The sequence below is a fragment of the Arvicanthis niloticus genome, chromosome 1 (genome assembly GCF_011762505.2).
Source record: "Arvicanthis niloticus isolate mArvNil1 chromosome 1, mArvNil1.pat.X, whole genome shotgun sequence".
Lineage (NCBI taxonomy): Eukaryota > Metazoa > Chordata > Mammalia > Rodentia > Muridae > Arvicanthis > Arvicanthis niloticus.
The window spans coordinates 145309865-145329637 of NC_047658.1; the positions used below are offsets into that span (position 1 = coordinate 145309865).

Below are 19773 nucleotides of genomic sequence, written 5' to 3' on the forward strand. Positions count from 1 at the left end.
AGCCATGCTTAGGCAGTGAAAGAGTTGGAAAACAGAAAGCTGGTGATGATGCAATAGAACAAGGGGGCCGTGTTCCAGCTCCTGCAAGCAGCAGAACTCAGCATCTTTGGCCATGTGGCTCTGGTTTTAGAGTGAAAAATAGAAGAGACTACTGGTGCAATTATGCTGGTGAGCTGGAGCTAAGGAATTAGTGGTGATTAAGAAGAGACCAGCATCAATGAGGTGAAATCTTCTGGGAAGTGTTTTCTGAGAGTACAAAGAAGCTATGTTCCAGAGATAACCAAGGTTGTGCCTTGTGCTGCAGCTATACTTGGTAATGTGTTAGAGTCACACAGATGGTACTGGTTTTGAAGGCGTGAAGTCCAACTTTTGAAGCTGGACTAAATGTATTTCTCATTATGCTATGTTTTGCTATGGTTTCCATAGACTCATGTTTGAACAAGTCTGTGGGTACCAGGGTGTGGAATGTGATGGTTTGAATATGCTTGGCCCAGGGACTGGCACTATTAGAAGGTATGGCTCTGGTGGAGTAGGTGGGAACTTGTTGAAGTAGGTATGTGACTGTAGTGTGGGTTATCAGACCTACTTCCTAGGTGCCTGGAAGTCAGTCTTCTCTTAGAGGCCAGCAGTTGAAGATGTAGATCTCTCAGTTCTTCCTGTACCATGCCTGCCTGGATGCTGCCATGTTCCTGCCTTGGTGATATGGGACTGAACCTCTGAACCTGTAAGCCAGCCCTAATTAAATGTTATCCTTATAAGGATTGCCTTGGTCATGGTGTCTGGTCACAGCAGTAAAACCCTAATATCCTTGGAGAGAGTAAGCTGTCTGAGAAGAATCTGTCGATATGACTGCTTTGACCGTCATGTCACTTCCAGAACCTTTCAATTTAACCCATGGAAGTCTCCCAGGTTTTTGAACCTTTGGGCTGTGTCTATTGCACCCTATATAGACACACACAGGATACGTTGATAGATGTGAAGATCTCAAGAATGTTGGCATGTACCATTCTCCTGATGATGTTTTGTACTTTAAGCTAGGAGTCACAAGAAGTTTCCAGAAAAATGTCTCTACTCAAAATACATGATTACAGGGCTAAAGAACTAGAAAATGGCCAAGCAGAATTTGAACTTGGGTCCATCTCATCTCAGAGTCTATACTCATGAGCACTCTTCACTTGATATGGAGTCCTGGGAAGATCCTGGTAGACGGAGGCATCTGTAACGATCGGAGGTGCCAGGACTCTTGGGCCTTCAGCCCTGGCTTGCACAGTGAGCAGTGGCAACTGGCCAGCAGGGATTCACAGACACCAGATGCTGGCACCTGGACTGTCCACATCCAGCTGGAGGAGCCAATACTGTTCTTGTGTGAGCTGCCCAAGCCCCTAAAAACAAAGCCAACAGCTGTCTTTTCAGGTCTGATGGCTGTTTTATATCAAATCAGAAAAAAGCCTGACCCCAGGAAGGAAATGTGAGGTCTCTCCCAGACTTGTATAAATGGTGTTTTCTTTACACAGTTCACTGGGCCGGCCTCCAGCCTCCTCCTGCCTGGCGTTGCTATCAAGGACATTATCTCACAGAGCCAAATGGCCTTTCTGAGCCACTATGCTTTGATCTAGTGAATTTTATATTATTCTCCTTATTCTTTTATAGCACAGAACAATCAGCGGCTCTTATAAACACACGCAGGTAGAAGTTCGGGGAAAGCTAAGCCTCCGGAAGGGAAAGAACCAGCCCTTGAGACTATCGGTTGATAGGTGCAAACATGGCCCAGGACATAGAAGAAGAAATAAGAAATGCCTCTGGGACTTGGAGTCTGAGAAAATGAAGCTGTTAGATTTATTTTATAAATGAAATGTAGATGGAATTTGATTGTCTTAACTCTGAGAGGCTAGAATGTCTGGATTTGGTCACCGTAAGAAGTTCAAAATAAGAGTTGTATATTTGAAAGCCTTTTGCTTAGCTGTGGTGGTTACAACTTATGGTGATCACTCTTAGGAAAAGACTGTGATAAAAGAAGGACTAAGAACTATAAATTCAGGATGAGGAGCTGCAAAGGGGCCCAGAAATTAGTATTCCAGCTCTAGAGTAAGAAGTCACAGACAGTAATGTCTGAACTAGAACTCAAGCACAGCACATGGTGGTAAGCATGAAGTTGTGGATTCCCAAGCTTTCTCTATGCAACAACTTCGTGATGATCTTAAGGCATCCAGCTTAAGGTTCCCAAATGTATCATTGGCCACTTGGTACAGCCATTCTTTTTCTATTAAGGCTGAGTTTGGCTTTGTCAGTAATAAGCTTTTGCTTAAATCATCAAACATATTCATGAACACACTGGCTGCATAATTAAATAGAAAATAGCCTCTGTCTGTGACTAGCACATTCATATTATCTAGGCTGAATTCACATAGGATGCCTTCTAGTAGTTTTAATACTATTTCTGTTCAAAAGGAGAAATGAACAAACTCGAGTTTGCAGATAAATTAAATTCTGGTGCCCAAATAGTGGAGCCACCAACATCTAGCTTAGAATTCTTCTCACTACTTATGGCTACTTGGACAAGTTGCCTGTACTCTGAGTGTGCTCAGCTATAAGATGGAATGTTAATCCTCCCTTGGTAAGATTAAGATGCCTAAATTTTTTTTCAAGAAATAAGCTTAGTGCTTAGCTGAGTGGGAGGCCTTTAAATGTCAGTAAGGGATATGTTGTCAGCACCATTATTTCCAGCCTTCTAGGGGAAAACAAAGTCTTTAGGTCCATATGCATTTTTCTCATTAAGTAACTTTGATTTATCCAGTTTGGTATAGGTCATTTCTGCATTGATCTGTTTGTTCTAAGTCAGAAACAATAATCATAGTTTACCTTTTATTCTGTTGAGAGATTTTTTTAACTGATACTGTCACAGGTTGAAAATATGAGTATGATCACAATGATGATAAAGAGGGGGTTTGCATTAATATAAAGATGTGTGTATTCTTTTTTAAAAAATCAAATGTTTTCAAAGTATCAGATTGTTTGTGATTTGAAGACATGGTTACTTGGTTACTGTTACATCTCAGTTGGTCCTCTTTTCTTGTTAACACCAAGGCTAAGTTAGAGCCAAAATTGCGAATGGACGATAAATGTTCTTCTCAGATCAAAATTAAACACATAGTGTTGTCAGATCAAAACGAATGCGAACTTGAACATGAGATCCGATCCATTTAGTATGTTGATAGCAAAATAACAGACAAACCCACATCATTGCAATAACCGCAGAAGGAGCATCTGATAAACTCCAACATCCGTGTGTGTGTGTGTGTGTGTGTGTGTGTGTGTGTGTGTGTGTGTGTGTAACATCTTCAAGCTGGTACATCTATGTGAAATGCTCAACCAAATCTATGCATAGTGATGGGAAATGACCAAGCAGACACTCCCACTCTAACATTGCACGGGAGGTTCCCACGCAGGGAAGCTACATGAGAATATGAGGTAGAAGGAATCCCCTATGTTAGCAGATGGCATGGTTCCGTGTTTAGATAGAAGGACGAAAGCCACCAAAGCAACAGGCAAGTTTTCAATCTACATAGGCATTTTTTTCTTCTTTCACTGTGACATGTAATATAATAAGCACAAACAGATTGCTTGTCACAGGGTTATATAAAATGATAAAAATATGTTATAATATACAAACAGCATGGTCTGTTAAAGAGCCTTTTACAAATAAACATAAGATTAGGTTTAGGGTTAAAGAAATGTATAATGTGGGGGGAGGGTTATACTAGAAAAAATTTTGTGTTTTCATATCCTAATTTTATAAAGTCTCTCTCTCTCTCTCTCTCTCTCTCTCTCTCTCTCTCTCTCTCTCTCTCTGTGTGTGTGTGTGTGTGTATGTGTATGAAAGTGAAATATTGGCCATTTTAATTCTGTTCTTGTTTGTCTTTAGATTTTCTGTAGTCATGCATTTCTTCAGAAAGCAGGCCCAACAGAATATTTCTTAGATGGAAATATTGTCTAATGTTTTTTTTTTCCCCTGAGGCTTTTCAGTCTAGTAGACAGTTTTATCTAACTATGTTTTAACTCTCAATCTAGAGAATTCATTCATTCATTCATTCATTATCTTTTTCATGTGCATTGGTATTTTGCCTACATGTTTGTCTACGTGAGGGTGTCAGCTCCCCTGGAGCTAGAGTTACAGATGGTGCTGGGAATTGAATTTGAATCCTCTGGAAGAGCAGCCAGTGTTCCCAACCACAAAACTGTCTCTCCACCCCTAGAGATTATTTTTAAGTTGTGATTAAGAAATAATAACGCTTCACTCATTTTATGAACTCGTGAGGCTGCAAACAAGCCAGACACCTTCATTGTTAGATCGATTTCCTTACTCTAAAACCAATAACAAGAAGTAATGGGGAAAACTGACACCAATTTACTAACCTTCTCTAAGCCTGTCACTTCCCCACAGAAGCAATTTCTAGCTCTGCCTGAGAGTTGGTGTTTTAAAAGCCAATTTTGAATCTTCTCTAAAAAGAAATCGATGTCCTTCTCTCTGTGTCTTATTTTATATAATTGCTCCATTAGATATGTGCAATTAAGAACCTGAAATTTAGCTTTTTAAAATAAAATAACTGTTTATGAAGTTCGCTCAGTTTTTCAGAGTTAAAGATAGAGTCTATACAAGAAGTTTCTCCTGTTTTCTTCCTTTAAAAAAACTATTTTCAAAAGGAAAATTTAGTCATTCATTTAATGTTTGAATGTTTTGCCGGCTAGTATTCTCTGCACCCTGTGTGTGCCTCGTGCCCGGAGAGGTCAGAAGAGGCTACTGGCTCCCCTGGCACTGCAGTTACAGACTGTTGTAAGCTGCCATGTGGGGGCTGGGAACTGAACCTAGGTCTTCAGAAAGAGCTACACATACTCTTAACTGCCACATCATCTCTCCATCCCCAGCAATATTTACTGGAAAAAAATATGAACATCCCAAGAACTGAGCCAGTTTTTTTTGATTATGAGAATATTGGAGTTTTGTTCTGTGGATAAATTTTCCAGAAACATTTTAATATGTTTTTTAATACTGTTATTTGTACATTATTACAAAAAACTAAGCAGAACAGAACTGTGTGTCCTGGACAGATAGGAAAAACTAGGCCTACCATTACAAACCTCTCTACCCTTCAACGACATCATATTTATTGTTTTATGTTTTCTTTTTTGTGTAAACTCATGAAAAACTTTCCATTTCAGTATGGATTAATTTACCTCAGTCTATATTTTTGCAAGAATATCTATTAGATAAAATACTAGAATTATAATGGCTAAGGAGACATGCCTAGAATCTTGACCTGCCTTCTAAGCCATGGATAGCTCTCCACTATCGACAGAATGGGAATGAGAGAGGTTCAGAAGCAAAGTCATAAACAAGTTCTCCTGGGGTTTCTTCCTATGTCCTTCAAAGGTGTAGTTGGAGACTAGAGAGAATGCCTTCTAACTTCAGATTCTATAAGGATAAATCCAATTCTCCAACCCCACTTTTTTCCCAGAAGAGAGAGAAGGGGGAAGGAGATTGAGAGAGAGAGAGAGAGAGAGAGAGAGAGAGAGAGAGAGAGAGAGAGAGAGAGAGAGAGAACCACTCTATAGGAGACTATCTCCTCTGCAAAAGAACCCTCAAAGTGCTTAACTTTTCCTGTTCCATAGTCTGTGAAATGGAGATTACCACACCCAATACATGTTTTCTGTGAGAATAAAGCCTGTTATATAATGCCAAAGACAGTAATATTTGGAAAGCGAGAGCTAGAATGAGTAGCTATTATTTGAGGTGTGTTCCCTGCAAGCACTGTGACAGGCAGAGAAATGAACCGTAAAGAGGTGAGAATGAAAACTGGTCCAGCTTGACTTTGTCAGGCTGAATTAAACGTTGAGAGGCTGACGTCGGGCAGTTGATTGCCAGCATATTTAAAAACAGTCCAGTCTGGGGAGGAGGTCCCTGGTGTACTACAATCCCTGGTGCACACTGAAACTCAACTCAATGAACATGTCACTTCTTCCAAGAAAGGCCTCCGGCAGGATCTGGCATGGTTTTAGTCAAACAGATAACATAGAGATCTGGTCTTGGTTGAGGGATCTTGGGGTAGCCCCTGTCTAAACAGATAAAGTAAGGATCATTTGGACTATTAGCCACCTCTAGTCCTGGTAGTGAGAGCAGGAATATGGTCTGGCCCTACAGATAACACAGATCGCAAGGCTATTAATCATCTCCAACTCCCAACTTTCTGGGTAGAAAAACATGTTTTGCATCCTTTCCTTTGAAAGGACAATCTGCATTAGCATTCCTGGTTTTCCTGGTGATCTGTGGGTGCAAGAACCTTCATCTTCCCAGCAGATGATCAAGGCACGAGTATCCTGAGTGGCTATGCTTTAATCACTACTGTGGAAAGTGCTACCATCTTGGTTACCACATACTCCCTGGCACTATAACTTTCCAACCCACATTCATCTAAATTTTGTTTGAATGGTTGTTTTGTCTGTATGTATGTGTGTATACCATGTGTGTGCTTGGTGCTTGAGGAGGTCAGAACGAAGCATTAGATCCCATTGGATTGGAGTTAGGTTCCATTGTGAGCTGGCACGTGGGTACTGGTAACTGAACTCGGGTCGTCTAGAAGAGCAACAGGTCCTCTTAACAGATGAGCCATCTCTCTAGAGCCAAGAGACTCTTTTCTTAACTGCAGGATTTCCCAAACCCTTTAATAATTCCCATAGGGAATATGATGTGCTATCACCAACAGCCCTCAACCTTGCTGTCTGTCTACACATCCTGTACAGAGGAATCAGTGTCTTTTCACAGTGTCTCATTACCCTCAGCTATCTGCAATGCCAGGGCCTTCAGATTTTCTGAAGTTTATGGTTCTAAGAACTTCTCTTGGGCTTCTGGGAATCTGTGTAGAGAAGGCAGGGAGAGAGTGGCTGTGCCTGCTCAGGAGAAAGTAGTTTGTCCCCCCACTGCTGAAGCCTATTTTAAGAGAGATGGGGTATCACTGTAGAAAACAAGGAAGCACCAGAATATGTGTGTGCTCAGGAGGAAACGAATACAGTACTCTGTACAGTACCTTTTGAAATTCTCCTAGCCTATAGGGGATGCATGACGGAAAACAGTAACTTGTTCAGCACAAAATCCTGCCCAAGTACCTCAAGCTAAGGTTCAAGAACGCCAGCCACTGCCACTGCCACTGGCCAGAGTAGTTGCAGTTTCTTTTTTTTTAATGTTTAAGTCCTTTTTTTTATTTTAATTGGATGTTTTATTTACATTTCAGATGTCATCTCCTTTCCCCATTTTCCCGCCCTAGAAAATCCCTATCCCATGTCCCCTTCTCCTTTTTGCTTTTATACAGTTTTTTTAATGTTAACCAATGGCTTTATAAATTTGGTAATGCTCAGTATCAATCAGAAGTGTAACCTAATACCCAACCTAGATATACCAACTGTCTTTGACTGGTGGAGACATGTGAACATCTGCCTTCATATCTGGCCCCCTCTCTCTTTCTCTCTCATCACCTAGCTCCTCCTCCCCTTCTCCACCTCCTCTCCTTACTCCTCCTCTCCTTACTCCTCCCACCTTAGCGCTTCCTACATATCACCCTTCCTGTTAAAACTTTTCTCTCAAAATACAGTTAGAGCATAACTATACCAATTTATGTCAGTAAGGTGCAAGAAAGACCTAATACCCAGTCCATCATTTTGTTGAGTAAGCAGAACCTCTGTCATCTCTCCTAAATAAAAGACTTAGTTCTGAACCTGCCTTTTCTTTTCTTTTTTTTCTTAGCTTTAGAATGAATGTCAGCTGAAAACCATCCTCTCAAATCTTTTCTCTCAAAGTAAATAGCAAGGATTGGCTATGAGACTATAAGTTTTCAACCCCATAAGAAATCCAGAATGACTGAGTTGACTGAAATTATGGGAAACACAAAGCATAGCTTCTAAAACATAGCCAATTTATAGAGAACGCTGAACACCTGGACAGTCCCTATACTACAGAACATTGGAGCATCTGATCTTCAGCCTTCTAACCCAGGATCTTCTGACAGACCTAGTGATGCAGAATTATTAAGGGCCGATACTCTGTCTTGGCAGATATAATCAGTCGACTATTCCGCAAGTGTGTCCTTTTTCTGGGCAGTAATTTGTCTGTAGATAGAAAGAGGCAATTCTTGTCTAGTGGCTGTCTCACCACAATTGGAATAACTCCAAAGATGCTCAATTTCTTCTTAGAATCCAAGACAGGAAGCTGTCAGGAGCAGACAGGTCTCTAATCAAAACGAACATTAATACAGAAATGTTTGTAATGTCAATTCTGTGGAATTCTGATGGTTTGAAAACAAACTATTTATGTAAGGCAATCTGGACTGTTGTCTGTTAACTCCTCTCAGCTATTTCTAAAGAAAATATAGAAAACACCCTAACAATAAACTCAAAGCCATGAATTTGCTATAGGCCCTTAACTCACAGGCTAACCATCTCAAATAAGTTAAGAAAGTTAAAGAAGGACTGGGTCTAAGCTTTGTATTCCTAAATGTGTTATACAGGCACAATGCCTATGATAGTAACTAATATTCATCTCACTTTTATATTAATAAGAAGCTCATACCAATGAAAACCTTAAATTTGAAATCAAAGTAAATTTTCTACCATTTAAGAAATTATAACTTCATCTTAATAACAATTATACATATTTCTACCAGTAGGTTATGTCTATGCAATAAATCCTAGCTAATCCTCCCTGTTCCACCAAAACCACTACTTTTCCCTAAAAAGACAGCCCAATATTAACCACTTTAGTCCCCAAGCCCAGGGAATAGGGGCGCCAACTCTTTAAGCTGATTATGGGTGTTGAGATATTAGAAGAGGGGTTGGGGGAAGAGTAAATTGATAAACCTCTGACACTGTGTCTTCACTGCATCCAGATGCAATTCCAGGACATCAGAGGTTCTAGCAGGTCTGCTCAGCTTGCCTGATGAGTAGATACACCAAGGCTATGTATTCTGCAATATACAATTCTCAAAACAAATTTTAGTATCAAGATAATTGTTTGAATTCTGAAATCTAGTCTTCTGGCGGCCTGCCTCTGTCATGTCTAATCCATATAATTCTGGGAGTTTCTATGAGGGTGTGCTCCCACCATCCTCCCATTTTTGCCTTCTTGCTCTCAAATTTCCCAACATCAGCAAATCCAAACTTTCAGGCACCTAGGCCCTCCACTTCCACTGATGCCTAACCCCTTACCCCATTCCTCCCCCTCCAATTACTATGAAGGTGTGCTCCCACCATCCTCTCATTCCCACCTCCCTGCTCTTGCAGTTCCCCAACACTAGGGAATCTAAAATTTCAGGTAACAAGGCTGTCCACTTCCACTGATGCCTGGCAAGGCCACCCTCAATTACCTATACAGGTGGAGCCATGAGTCCTCCCTTTTGTGTTCTTGGGCTGGAGATTTTAGAATGACTACTCCAGCTTGTTTCTTAGGACCATTTGCTTGAAAATTTGTTTTCCAGCCTTTTACTCTAAGGTAGAATCTGTTTTTGCACTGAGGTGGGTTTCCTATATGCAGCAAAATGCTGGGTCCCGTTTATGTATCCAGTCCATTAGCCTATGTCTTTTAATTGGGGAACATTGATGTTAAGAGATATTAAGGAACTGTGATTGTTGTCTCCTGTTATTTTTGTTATTAGAGGTGAAGTTATCTTTGTATGGCTATCTTCTTTTGAATTTGTTGGAAGAGGGTTACTTCCTTGCTCTTTCTAGGGTATAATTTCCCTCCTTGTATTGGAGCTTTCCTGCTATTATCCTTTGTAATGCTGGGTTTGTGGAAAGATACTGTGTAAATTTGGTTTTGTCATGGAATATCTTGATATCTCCATCTATGGTAATTGAGAGTTTTGCTGGGTATAGGGCTGGCATTTGTGTTCTCTTAGGGTCTGTATGACATCTGTCCAGCATCTTCTAGCTTTTATAGTATCTGGTGAGAAGTCTGGTGTAATTCTGATAGGTCTGCCTTTATATGCTACTTGGCCTTTCTCCCTTACTGCATTTAATATTCTTTCTTTGTTTTGTGCACTTGGTGCTTTGATTATTATGTGACAAGAGGTATTTCTTTTCTGGTCTAGTCTATTTGGCATTCTATAGGCTTCTTGTATGCTTATGGGTATCTCTTTTTTTTAGATTAGGGAAGTTTTCTTCTATAATTTTGTTGAAGATATTTATTGGCCCTTTAAGTTGGGAATCTTCACTCTCAACAATACCTATTATCCTTAGGTTTGGTCTTCTCATTGTTTCCTGGATTTCCTGGATATTTTGTGTTAAGAACTTTTTGCATTTTGCATTTTCTTTGACAGTTGTGTCAATATTTTCTATGGAATCTTCTGCACCTGAGATTCTCTCTTCTATCTCTTGTATTCTGTTGGTGATGCTTGTGTCTATGACTTCTGATTTTTTTCCTAGGTTTTCTATCTCCAGTGTAGTCTCCCTTTGTGATTTCTTGTTTCTACTTCCATTTTTATGTCCTGGATGGTTTTGTTCAATTCCTTCACCTGTTTGGTTGTGTTCTCTTGTAATTCTTTAAGAGATTTTTGTGTTTCCTCTTTAAGGGCTTCTACCTGTTTACCTGTGTTCTCTTCAAATTCTTTGAGAGTGTTATTTATGTTTTTCTTAAAGTCCTCTATCATCATCATCAGAAGTGATTTTAAGTCTGAATCTTGCTTTCCTGGTGATATGGGGAATTCAGTACTTTCTAGTGTGGAAGAACTAGGCTCTAATGATGCCATGTACCCTGGGTTACTGATGCTTATGTTCTTGCGCTTGCCTTTTGCCATCTGTATATCCTTAGTGCTACCTGCCCTGTTCCTGACTGGAGCCTGTCTTATCTATTATCTTGGTTGTATCAGAACTTTGTGGGGTGGGTGTAACTACTGGGGTAAGTGCTGGGGCCCCAGATCTGCTCAGTGCTCAAGTGTAGACAGGATGCTGCCCAGGTTAGAGTTCTAGGAGTCCCGTTTCCTCTGGGTTCTTAGAGATTGGGGTGAACGTTGCTGTCTGCTTACCTAAGATACTGCCTGAGTTAGAGCACCTGAGATCCCCGATTCCTCTGGATTTTTAGAGATTGGGGGCAGAGCTGCCACCCAAGATCTGCTCAGTGCTCTGGCCCAGACTGGAAGGAACCAGTGCTCCGGGCAGGGAGTGACTTCCTGTGTCCTTGTGGGTCCCAGTTACTCCCTGTTTGGGGTGAACATTGCTGTCTGCTTACCTAAGATACTGCCTGAGTTAGAGCACGTGAGATCCCTGCTTCCTCTGGGTTCTGTGTGATTGGGGGCAGAGCTGCCACCCAAGATCTGCTCAGTGCTCTGGCCCAGACCAGAGTAGTTGCTGTTTCTTAATGAAAGAGAACAAGTTTGGCTTTTCCCTCTATGCTTCCCATGATCATCACAGTTCCAGAGTAGTGTCATCATACTTGGGAGAAAACCATTGCTCGTGTAACAGGTAGATACTGCTGCCCTTACTTTGTATAAGACTGAAGCTAAGTGGTTGTGCAAAAGACCTAAGAATCTAGCTTATCAGCAGTCAGCTCTGGAATTGGCAAAAGGGTGAGTTAGAACCTGAAGATTCTGGCTTCTGGCTGGGCACACTTTGCCTCCCTACACCGATAAGGAGCTATTGTGTGCGTGGTCAGTGTGCAGAGACTGGCCTTCATGTTGACAGTACATCTCAATGGATGCAAGAAAAATGATGTCAAAATTTGTCTGTTCATTTACTAAGTGCCTACTGTGTTCTAGTCTTTAATTCTAAGTACTCTGATGTTGGGATTTAGTAAACAAGAAAAGATCACTGCTCATACAGTACACCCTTTCTTAAGATCTAAAAAAGTTTAATAATAAAAAATATTGAAGAAAATGAATAAAATCCCTTTACCTTTGTTTTAACCCAGTACTTCCTATAAATTATTAATGTAGAGATTATGCTCTGTATAAATCCAATATCACATACTTTAGACAGTTCTGATTTAAAACATGGGGAATTTCTATGAACTCAGGGCCCACCTGAGTGTCTGCATGCTACAACATGACAATTGAAAAAATACTTCATGCTGAGGAAGAGAAGCCTACCTTCTGGGACACACTTTTACCCTTAAAGTCAAAAGAGGTCATTTTATTTGATCACTCCAAGTAATGAGACAAACAAATTGCTTTACACTAGCCAAAATCTTTTAAAATGCATTTATAAACTGGGATGTCGAGTGACAGCATGCTGAATTATGAGGACATAGGGTCTGGAGGCAAATAGATCCTGTCTCTGTGACACCTCTGACTTATTGCTTATGTTACCTTATATGAGCTACAGCTCTTGTGAGTCAAATCTGGATGATGATAATATCGAATCTCCCAGGAGATGGTGAGATGGCTCAGCAGGTAAAGGTGCTTGCCATCAAGTCTGCTGACCTGAGTTCAATCCTGGGACTCATATGGCAGAAGGGGAGAACTGACTTCTGCAAGTTGCCCTCTGACCTCCATGTGATGGATAGGATAGGATAGGATAGGATAGGATAGGATAGGATAGGATAGGATGAGTTGCCACACCTAGGTGGAGAAGATAGTTTTACTCATCAGAAACTTTCCAAGAAGGTTTTCGCAAGAGACAATGTACACATCCTGTGGGTGCACAGGTGAAAGGGCAAGATTATGAATGGTGAGCTCCAGGTCACTAACCTGGCATCAGACTGTTCAGAGGGAGGCTGGGCTGATAGGTTAATGAGGTAGCAGAGGGTGGCATGTGAGGAGGAAGGCTGTGAGCAGGAGGGTCCAGCAAGGATGAGAGAGGAAGGAATATAATACTTGCTCAAAGCATGGGAGCTCTGCGATAGAAAATTGTGTCCCTAGGATACTTGTACGGTGTTACCTTGTGAATATGTAAAATCCCTAAGTAATCCTGCCTTTAGAAAACTTGTGGAAAAGCCCAAATATGTTTCAAGACTTGCAGCCTTGATTTGCGCTTTCTTTGGGTGTGATGTCACAAGGCCATTAGATTTATTGTGGTTACTCTGATTATATCTTTTTTGAAAAAACTGTTTTATTCTCATCTCCAACATTGCCATTTATCACTAGATTCATCATTGTGACAGTGATTTGTATCTCAAGATATATTGTTTCAAATATATCATCTTAGTTATTTATATATTTTGTTTCATCCCTCTGGTCTATTATATATTACACAAGTTGTTACTACAGAAGATTTACTGTTCTTTCATTTCCTCTGTGGAGTACTTTATTTTGAAACCATGTTTTTAAGTTGGATGCTTCTGAGAAAAGGTCCTGTATGTGGCTAATTCCACTGTACATAAAGTATCAGTACCAAAAATTGTCCCTGGCAACTGGCTTTAGTGTGACTTAATTTCCAGTAAAAATAGATATTTTATAAACTATTCAAAGAATTGAACTTTGGGGCCACAGTGGCTAGATTCTGGGACACGTTAGACTTTTTAAAATATGAGGTTAGAGGAACAAAGTAGTAGTCCCCAATTTCTGGTACAGTAGGTTTTTGGTGCTTTAGTCCAGGATCCAGGTAAGTATAAAGTGAATTCCTCACTTATCTATCTGACTTTTAGGATTAAAAGATGATCACAGATGTGATCATGTGGCTATGATAGAATTTATAGGGAAAACAAAACAGAAATTTTTACCAGGAATAAGTTTAGAATCATCTAGCTTTGTATCAGTGAAGGGCAAAGACAGTGAAAACTTAAATACTTTTCTTTCTTTCTTTCCTTCTTTCTTTCTCTTTCTTTCTTTTTTTCTTTGCAATAAGGTCTCATTACTCACTGTTAATCCCTGGCTGGCTTGAAACTCACTGTCTCGTCTAGACCGCTTTGAACTCATGATCCTTCTAGCTCACCTTCTCCAGTCCTGGAATTATAAATGCTCCTCACCACACTGAGTGATTCTGTGGTAGAGCCATTTGTGGTGATACACTCAAAGATCTCTGCAAGAGAGAAAGAGTTGAAATCTGAAAACTGTGGAATTCCTTCTAGAACTGATGGCTGCCCAGCATCCCAACTTGGCCATAGGTGGGAGTATAGCAGTGTGGTGTCATCAGGAAGACAGATGGGCCTTATCTTAACAAGGACCACTTAGACCTTTTATAACAGGAGGCAGATATGGTTCTGGTTGCATACCATATGACCTATACTACAGCAGTATGAGGATATAAAGATGTCCAAGAGGGTCTGCTATGAGAAAAGACATGCAAAGGATGGAGATCATGGGCAGTTTGGATCTCATAGCATGTGAGGAGCCGACAGAAGGCAGCTATCATCCTTGCAGCCATCTTGAGCCATATACCCTGACAAGAGACTTGTTTACAACAGCCTACAACAGCTGAGCACACTCTGATAACATCTTAGATACCCAGGATCTTCCCTTGGGTGTGTGAGACTAAAAGGTGTGAGACTTAAAGGCGTGACTTAGAAGTGAGACTTATAAAAGGTGAGAGGCAGACAGAAGACAGGACTTGGAAGAGGTACTTGACACTTGGAGGAAAACTTGGAACTTGGAACTGGGAAAGAGACTAGCAATAGAGAGCTAGAATAAGGACTTGAGACTTATTACATCTGGAACTGGGATTAGGACTTGAGACTTGATACCTGAGACTTGGTGCCGAAAACCAGGACCTGAGACTTGGTACTTGGAACTAGGGACTTGGAGAGAAGAAGAGAGACTGAAGAATAAACGGGATTGAATCACACTCTGTCTGGTCTCCATTCTTCACGTCCATCCTCACTCTCTCTCTTGCTGAACCCCGACCTGCGGACTGGAGCAGCTTGGGGCAGTATGGGCTCTAACAGTCTAGCCCCCAAGGCTTTTGGCAGTTCGAGTTCCAACATTTTGGCTTCCAAGCGTGGGGCAGTGTGGTTCTCAACAATAGCAGTGTTTCCAGAAGAGGTTCCAAGGATGCTAATCGTACCGAATGATCAACTAGATGTTGAATAAAGTGTGGGCAATGCTGGCCTAAGATAATGCAAATGGGCTCTTTACCGAAAGCCCTTCAGAGCCTGTAGTAATGTACCAGTGTGCCTGAAGTATCTCCAGGAAGAGATTATGTAACATGAATGTTTTAACCTTTCCGAAATGTGTTTAACCACAAAGCTGGATGTCCTCCCAGGGATAGGGATATAGCTCAGTTTACAGAGTACTTGGTGAGCATACACAAGATCTTGGGTTTGAGTTCCAGTACTACAGAAACACTTGTAATTACAGCACTGAAAAGAAGTAGAAGTTCAGAATCATTCTCAAGAAAATAGTGAATGGATCAGTTTTTTAAAAATGAGTAGTGAATGAATGAATGAGTTTGGGGAGATAGCTAAGCTAAGAACTAGAATAGGAAGGTATCAAAGTAAAGAGAAGTGTGTGTCAGTTCTATTAAGGGAACTGTTTGAACCTATACATCCCAGCCTTCAGTATTTCTTACTCTTGTACCCATCACTTCCTGCCCTGCATCCCTCTGCCACCTTCTTGCTACCAGTTGTAACATGAAATAAGATTATATACATGAATGTGTCCCCTTATAGCCCATTCCTTTCTTACCTTTATAGGTGATTCTGTTTTTGCAAACTCTCAAATGATCCTCAGTGAAATAGAAATCTTTGCAGGTGTGGGGATGGTAGAATATACCATGATGCTTTGAAATTGTGTGTATAGAGGGTCTACACATTTATAACAAATGTGCACATGCATGTGCAGTCTTCTGTCCTCGAATTCACTGGCTGTGCACACACTCAACCAACATACTTAACTCTGATGGCTCATCAAGGAAGATAAAGAAGTAGATGATCTATAAAATTTTATAGTGAGCTTGTTGGATAGTGATGTATTAAATTAATGTTGCTTCTGATGGAAGATAGGTCCCCACTTCCACCTCCCAGGGGTGTGTGAGAACAGATGTGAGAAAAGTCTCCAAGTATGACAGTGTAGAGCTACTTGCTAAGCTGAGAAATCTGTAAGGTTTTGACTGGCTCTCCAGTAAATATCTACTGTCAGGGATCCCAGTCTTGGTATAACCATAAATTTTTGTTTTTTGTTTTTTGTTTTTTGTTTTCCAGAACGCCAACCAGGCACCTCTATGGCCAATTCCAATCCTGTTCCTTCAAGTTCAGCTGGAATCAGCAAGGAGCTGATTGATCTCCAGCCCCTCATTCAGTTCCCGGAGGAAGTAGCCAGCATCTTAACAGAACAGGAACAGAACATTTACCGCAGGGTCCTGCCCATGGACTACCTCTGTTTCTTAACCCGGGACTTGAGTTCCCCTGAATGCCAGAGATCACTGCCCCGTCTCAAAGCATCCATCTCAGAATCAATCCTCACGTCTCAAAGTGGAGAGCACAATGCCCTTGAAGACCTCGTGATGAGATTTAATGAGGTAAGAAACAACTTAGATGTTTTTGTATTTGAGCCAACAGGTCTTATTCTTAAGTGTATTTCTTGTCTGGGTTTGTCCGTCTTTCATATCTCTTCTACCTATCTGTCTTTGCCTCTTCTGTGATGGTCAACTTCCTTCCCAGGCCCTGAGATGCCAACACACTGACTTCTTCCTCCTCCTCACTCCACCCTAGCTGCCTGCAAGTCTGATAGAGCCAACAAATATTTCAGTTCCTAGACTCCCATCAACCCATTTGCAACAGTGTTTTTAAGACCCGTGTCTTTGTTGTGAGCTCTGACAGCATAACGCCTAGCCATATCTATCTACATATCTGCCTTCTGTCCATCAGCACTTCTCAGAAATGTAAAAGGCCAACATGCCCGGAGCTTCTCATCTAAGGAAGCATGGAGGTAGTTCCTAGGGAGATATGAATCATTCCGCCCTCTTTCTGCATCCTACCAACATCTTCGAGCCCAGAAAGTCACCTTAACGCTCTGAAAAATGCCAGAAGCCAGATCTGAAGAGCATAGTGAGCATAGAGTTTGGAACCACTGAAGGTGGAGCTTCTATATGAAATCCAGGTACAGAATTGGAGATGTGAACCCAATGGCTGCCGTCTCTATGGCTTAGGTCAAGGAGGAAGTGACAAGAAGGAGATGCAGGTCCTGGTCTTAAAGGACCCTTCTCTCTCCATAATGCACCCCACACCCATCATTTTCTTTTTCTTATTCTACTCATTATAGTTTTAATTTCTTTTGCTCTAATTCTCGTTACTAATTTTTAATATAGATATTATAGATTCTTGATTGGTTAAATTTTACAAATGGCAAAATTTCTGATTTGGCTTACCAATAAGTTCCATCTAATGCTAAGAAGACTTTATTGTGGGTCATATATATCTCTGGTTGACAGAGGGTCAATCAGCCTTGGTTACATGTGTCCTTCCTTACTCTTGGTCTCAGTCTGCAGCCTCCATAGCTTCCCAGCAAAGACCCTGGCAATGGTGGTGAATATCATCCACCAGGATGCACCCCAAGGGATGAAGTGTTAGAGGCTGAGCCCAACTGGCTTCATGTGTAGATGGGTCCCCAAACACCATTCCTCAAGAAGAAGCCTGTGTCCACAGGCCTGGCAGGCTAATGATCACCATTTTACATGCACCACGTGTCTTCACGGTAAGGAACCTCGAGGAACAGCTTTCTCATCCTCAATAGGCAAACCAAGGTGCAAGGACAGTCACTGGCTCAGGTCACACAGGAGATGGCTGGCTGTTGTGAGATCCAAACCCATATATTCTGACCTTTTACCTCTACAGTGTCCTGCATGTCACCTGCATTGAGGGTGATACTTGCTATAACTGCAAATTTCCATCCCACCCCAAACTAAGACAGAACTACAGGGAATCCATAGGAGAGCTTGCAATCCACACTGACCCAGAGCTGGTTTTTGTTTTTTCTGTTTTGTTTTGTTTTTTAATAAATCTCCTGGCGGTCTTGATTTTTCTTACTGATAAAAATGAATGGGAAAATGAAAGTTCCCATAAACAGAGTAATCTTACCATTTTGTGACTTATTTGAAATTTCCAGCTCTCTTCACACTCACCTCTTTAAGACCCTATTCTTGTCTTTCAAGAAAAAATTAGACCTTAACGTACAAGTGAATTGCCAGAAGTTTTAAAAATCTAATTTTAAACCAAACTTGGATTTTTTCCATCACTACCACAGCCTCGGGAGTCAATGATGAACCAGCGACTCCCTGACGCAGAGCAGAGCTGCAGATAGGGCACCCACAGCCGGAGAGAGGTATGCTTTGGGCTATCTCTGAAAATAGTTTAGCCTCAACTTCAGAATGTAAACAAGATTTCTGGGAAAACACTTAAGCTACTTATGAGAAGAGAGTGTTTTCAAGTATTCTCAAGCATCTATTTTCATACAAATCATGGGCAAAGTGATTAAAACTTCAGTCTGTACAGTCATCAAAGGCAGATTCCAAGGAATTTCCATCAACCAGCTGATAAATAGCAAATTCTGATCACATTATACTAAAAGGTGGAAAGGCCGAGTAACATTCAAAGAGAATGATACAAGAATGACTTTGACTTACAGTGAATTGCCTCCAAATTAGTGTGGCTTTCTACAAAGAAATGAAAGGATGATGAGAGGGTTGGGGAGGAGACAGGTGGATTCTGGAGGTCACTGGCCTGTCAGCTTTGATGAACTGATGTGTTCTAGATTCAATGAGATATCCTAACTCAAAAAAATAAGGTAGAGGGAAATTGAAGAAGACACTAGACACTGACCTCTCCTCCCCCACCCACCTATGAACACACATACATACATGCATATATCTGCATACACATATGGGTTTACACATAACCATATACATAAACCACACAAAAAGGGAAGGAAAGTCTACCTATTTGCTAAAGTATATGATGTAATCATCATCTCCTAAACTTACTGCCTCCATCTGCTAACCTAGGCCTAGTCCTGGAAGCTTCTAGCTCCTGTGCAATCCAATCTAGGCTTAGAATGTTTTCAGCTTCTAAGACTTACTACTCAATAAGATCACCCTTTATAGTTCTTTCTGAATTCTGATGGCTGGTTCAACTCAACTGCCAGGCTCAAAAGTCCTCTCCAAGCTGACCGATTCAAACTGACTTCTCTCAGCATCTGACTGAATTGCTCTTCTTGGCCCTATACTAACTTTAGCAATATGTTCTAGTTCTCTGGCTCCTTCACATTCTCTGGCTCATTTTGTCTTCTCCTGTGTCTAGCTTGTTCTCTCTTCAATCTGTCTCTGTATAACTGTCCCAGTAAAACTGTCTCCTCCTCTATCCCTCTGAGCTGCTCCATCTTATATTGCCTCTCTTTCCTCTCTGCCCTCATAAAAGTTGGACATATCCTATTCTGGCAAATCTTTCTCTGATTCATCACTTTGTCTGCCTCTCAAACATCAGTTTAAATGGGTACTTCCTTCTACAAACCAACTTAACCTTTGCTATTTGAGATTAAAGGTGTGTACTAAGGATGTATCTGTATTCTAGTCAGAGTAGTCATGTTGCTAGATTAAAATACTTCTACACCTATTTAAGTAGGTGCTCCAAACTTGATATTTTCACATTTTTTAACCCTACTCCTTTTACAGCTGTCATGATCCTTGTCTAGCAGAGAAAGAAAGTGAAACTTAGACAGCAAAACAAATAATGATGGTATTCTTATTTATAGAATTGATGTAAGAGTTAGAGGATTGAGGCAACTGGGGAGCCCCATGAGAACACAACAACCATCAACATTGCGTGTAGAACCACTGATGCATTCCAAAGTTATTAGGCAAAAAGAAATGTGA

General features: G+C 40.9%; 1 protein-coding gene across 9 annotated transcripts in view; it reads left to right on the plus strand.

Annotated features, from left to right (window-relative positions):
- Plce1 (phospholipase C epsilon 1) overlaps positions 1-19773 on the plus strand; it is a 300715-nt gene that overhangs the window by 152150 nt on the left and 128792 nt on the right. For all 9 annotated transcript variants that reach the window (XM_076920180.1, XM_076920138.1, XM_076920149.1 and 6 more), the window contains one exon: positions 16109-16425. In XM_076920180.1, coding sequence (XP_076776295.1) covers positions 16109-16425 — 317 coding nt within the window. The remainder of the gene's footprint in view (positions 1-16108; positions 16426-19773) is intronic.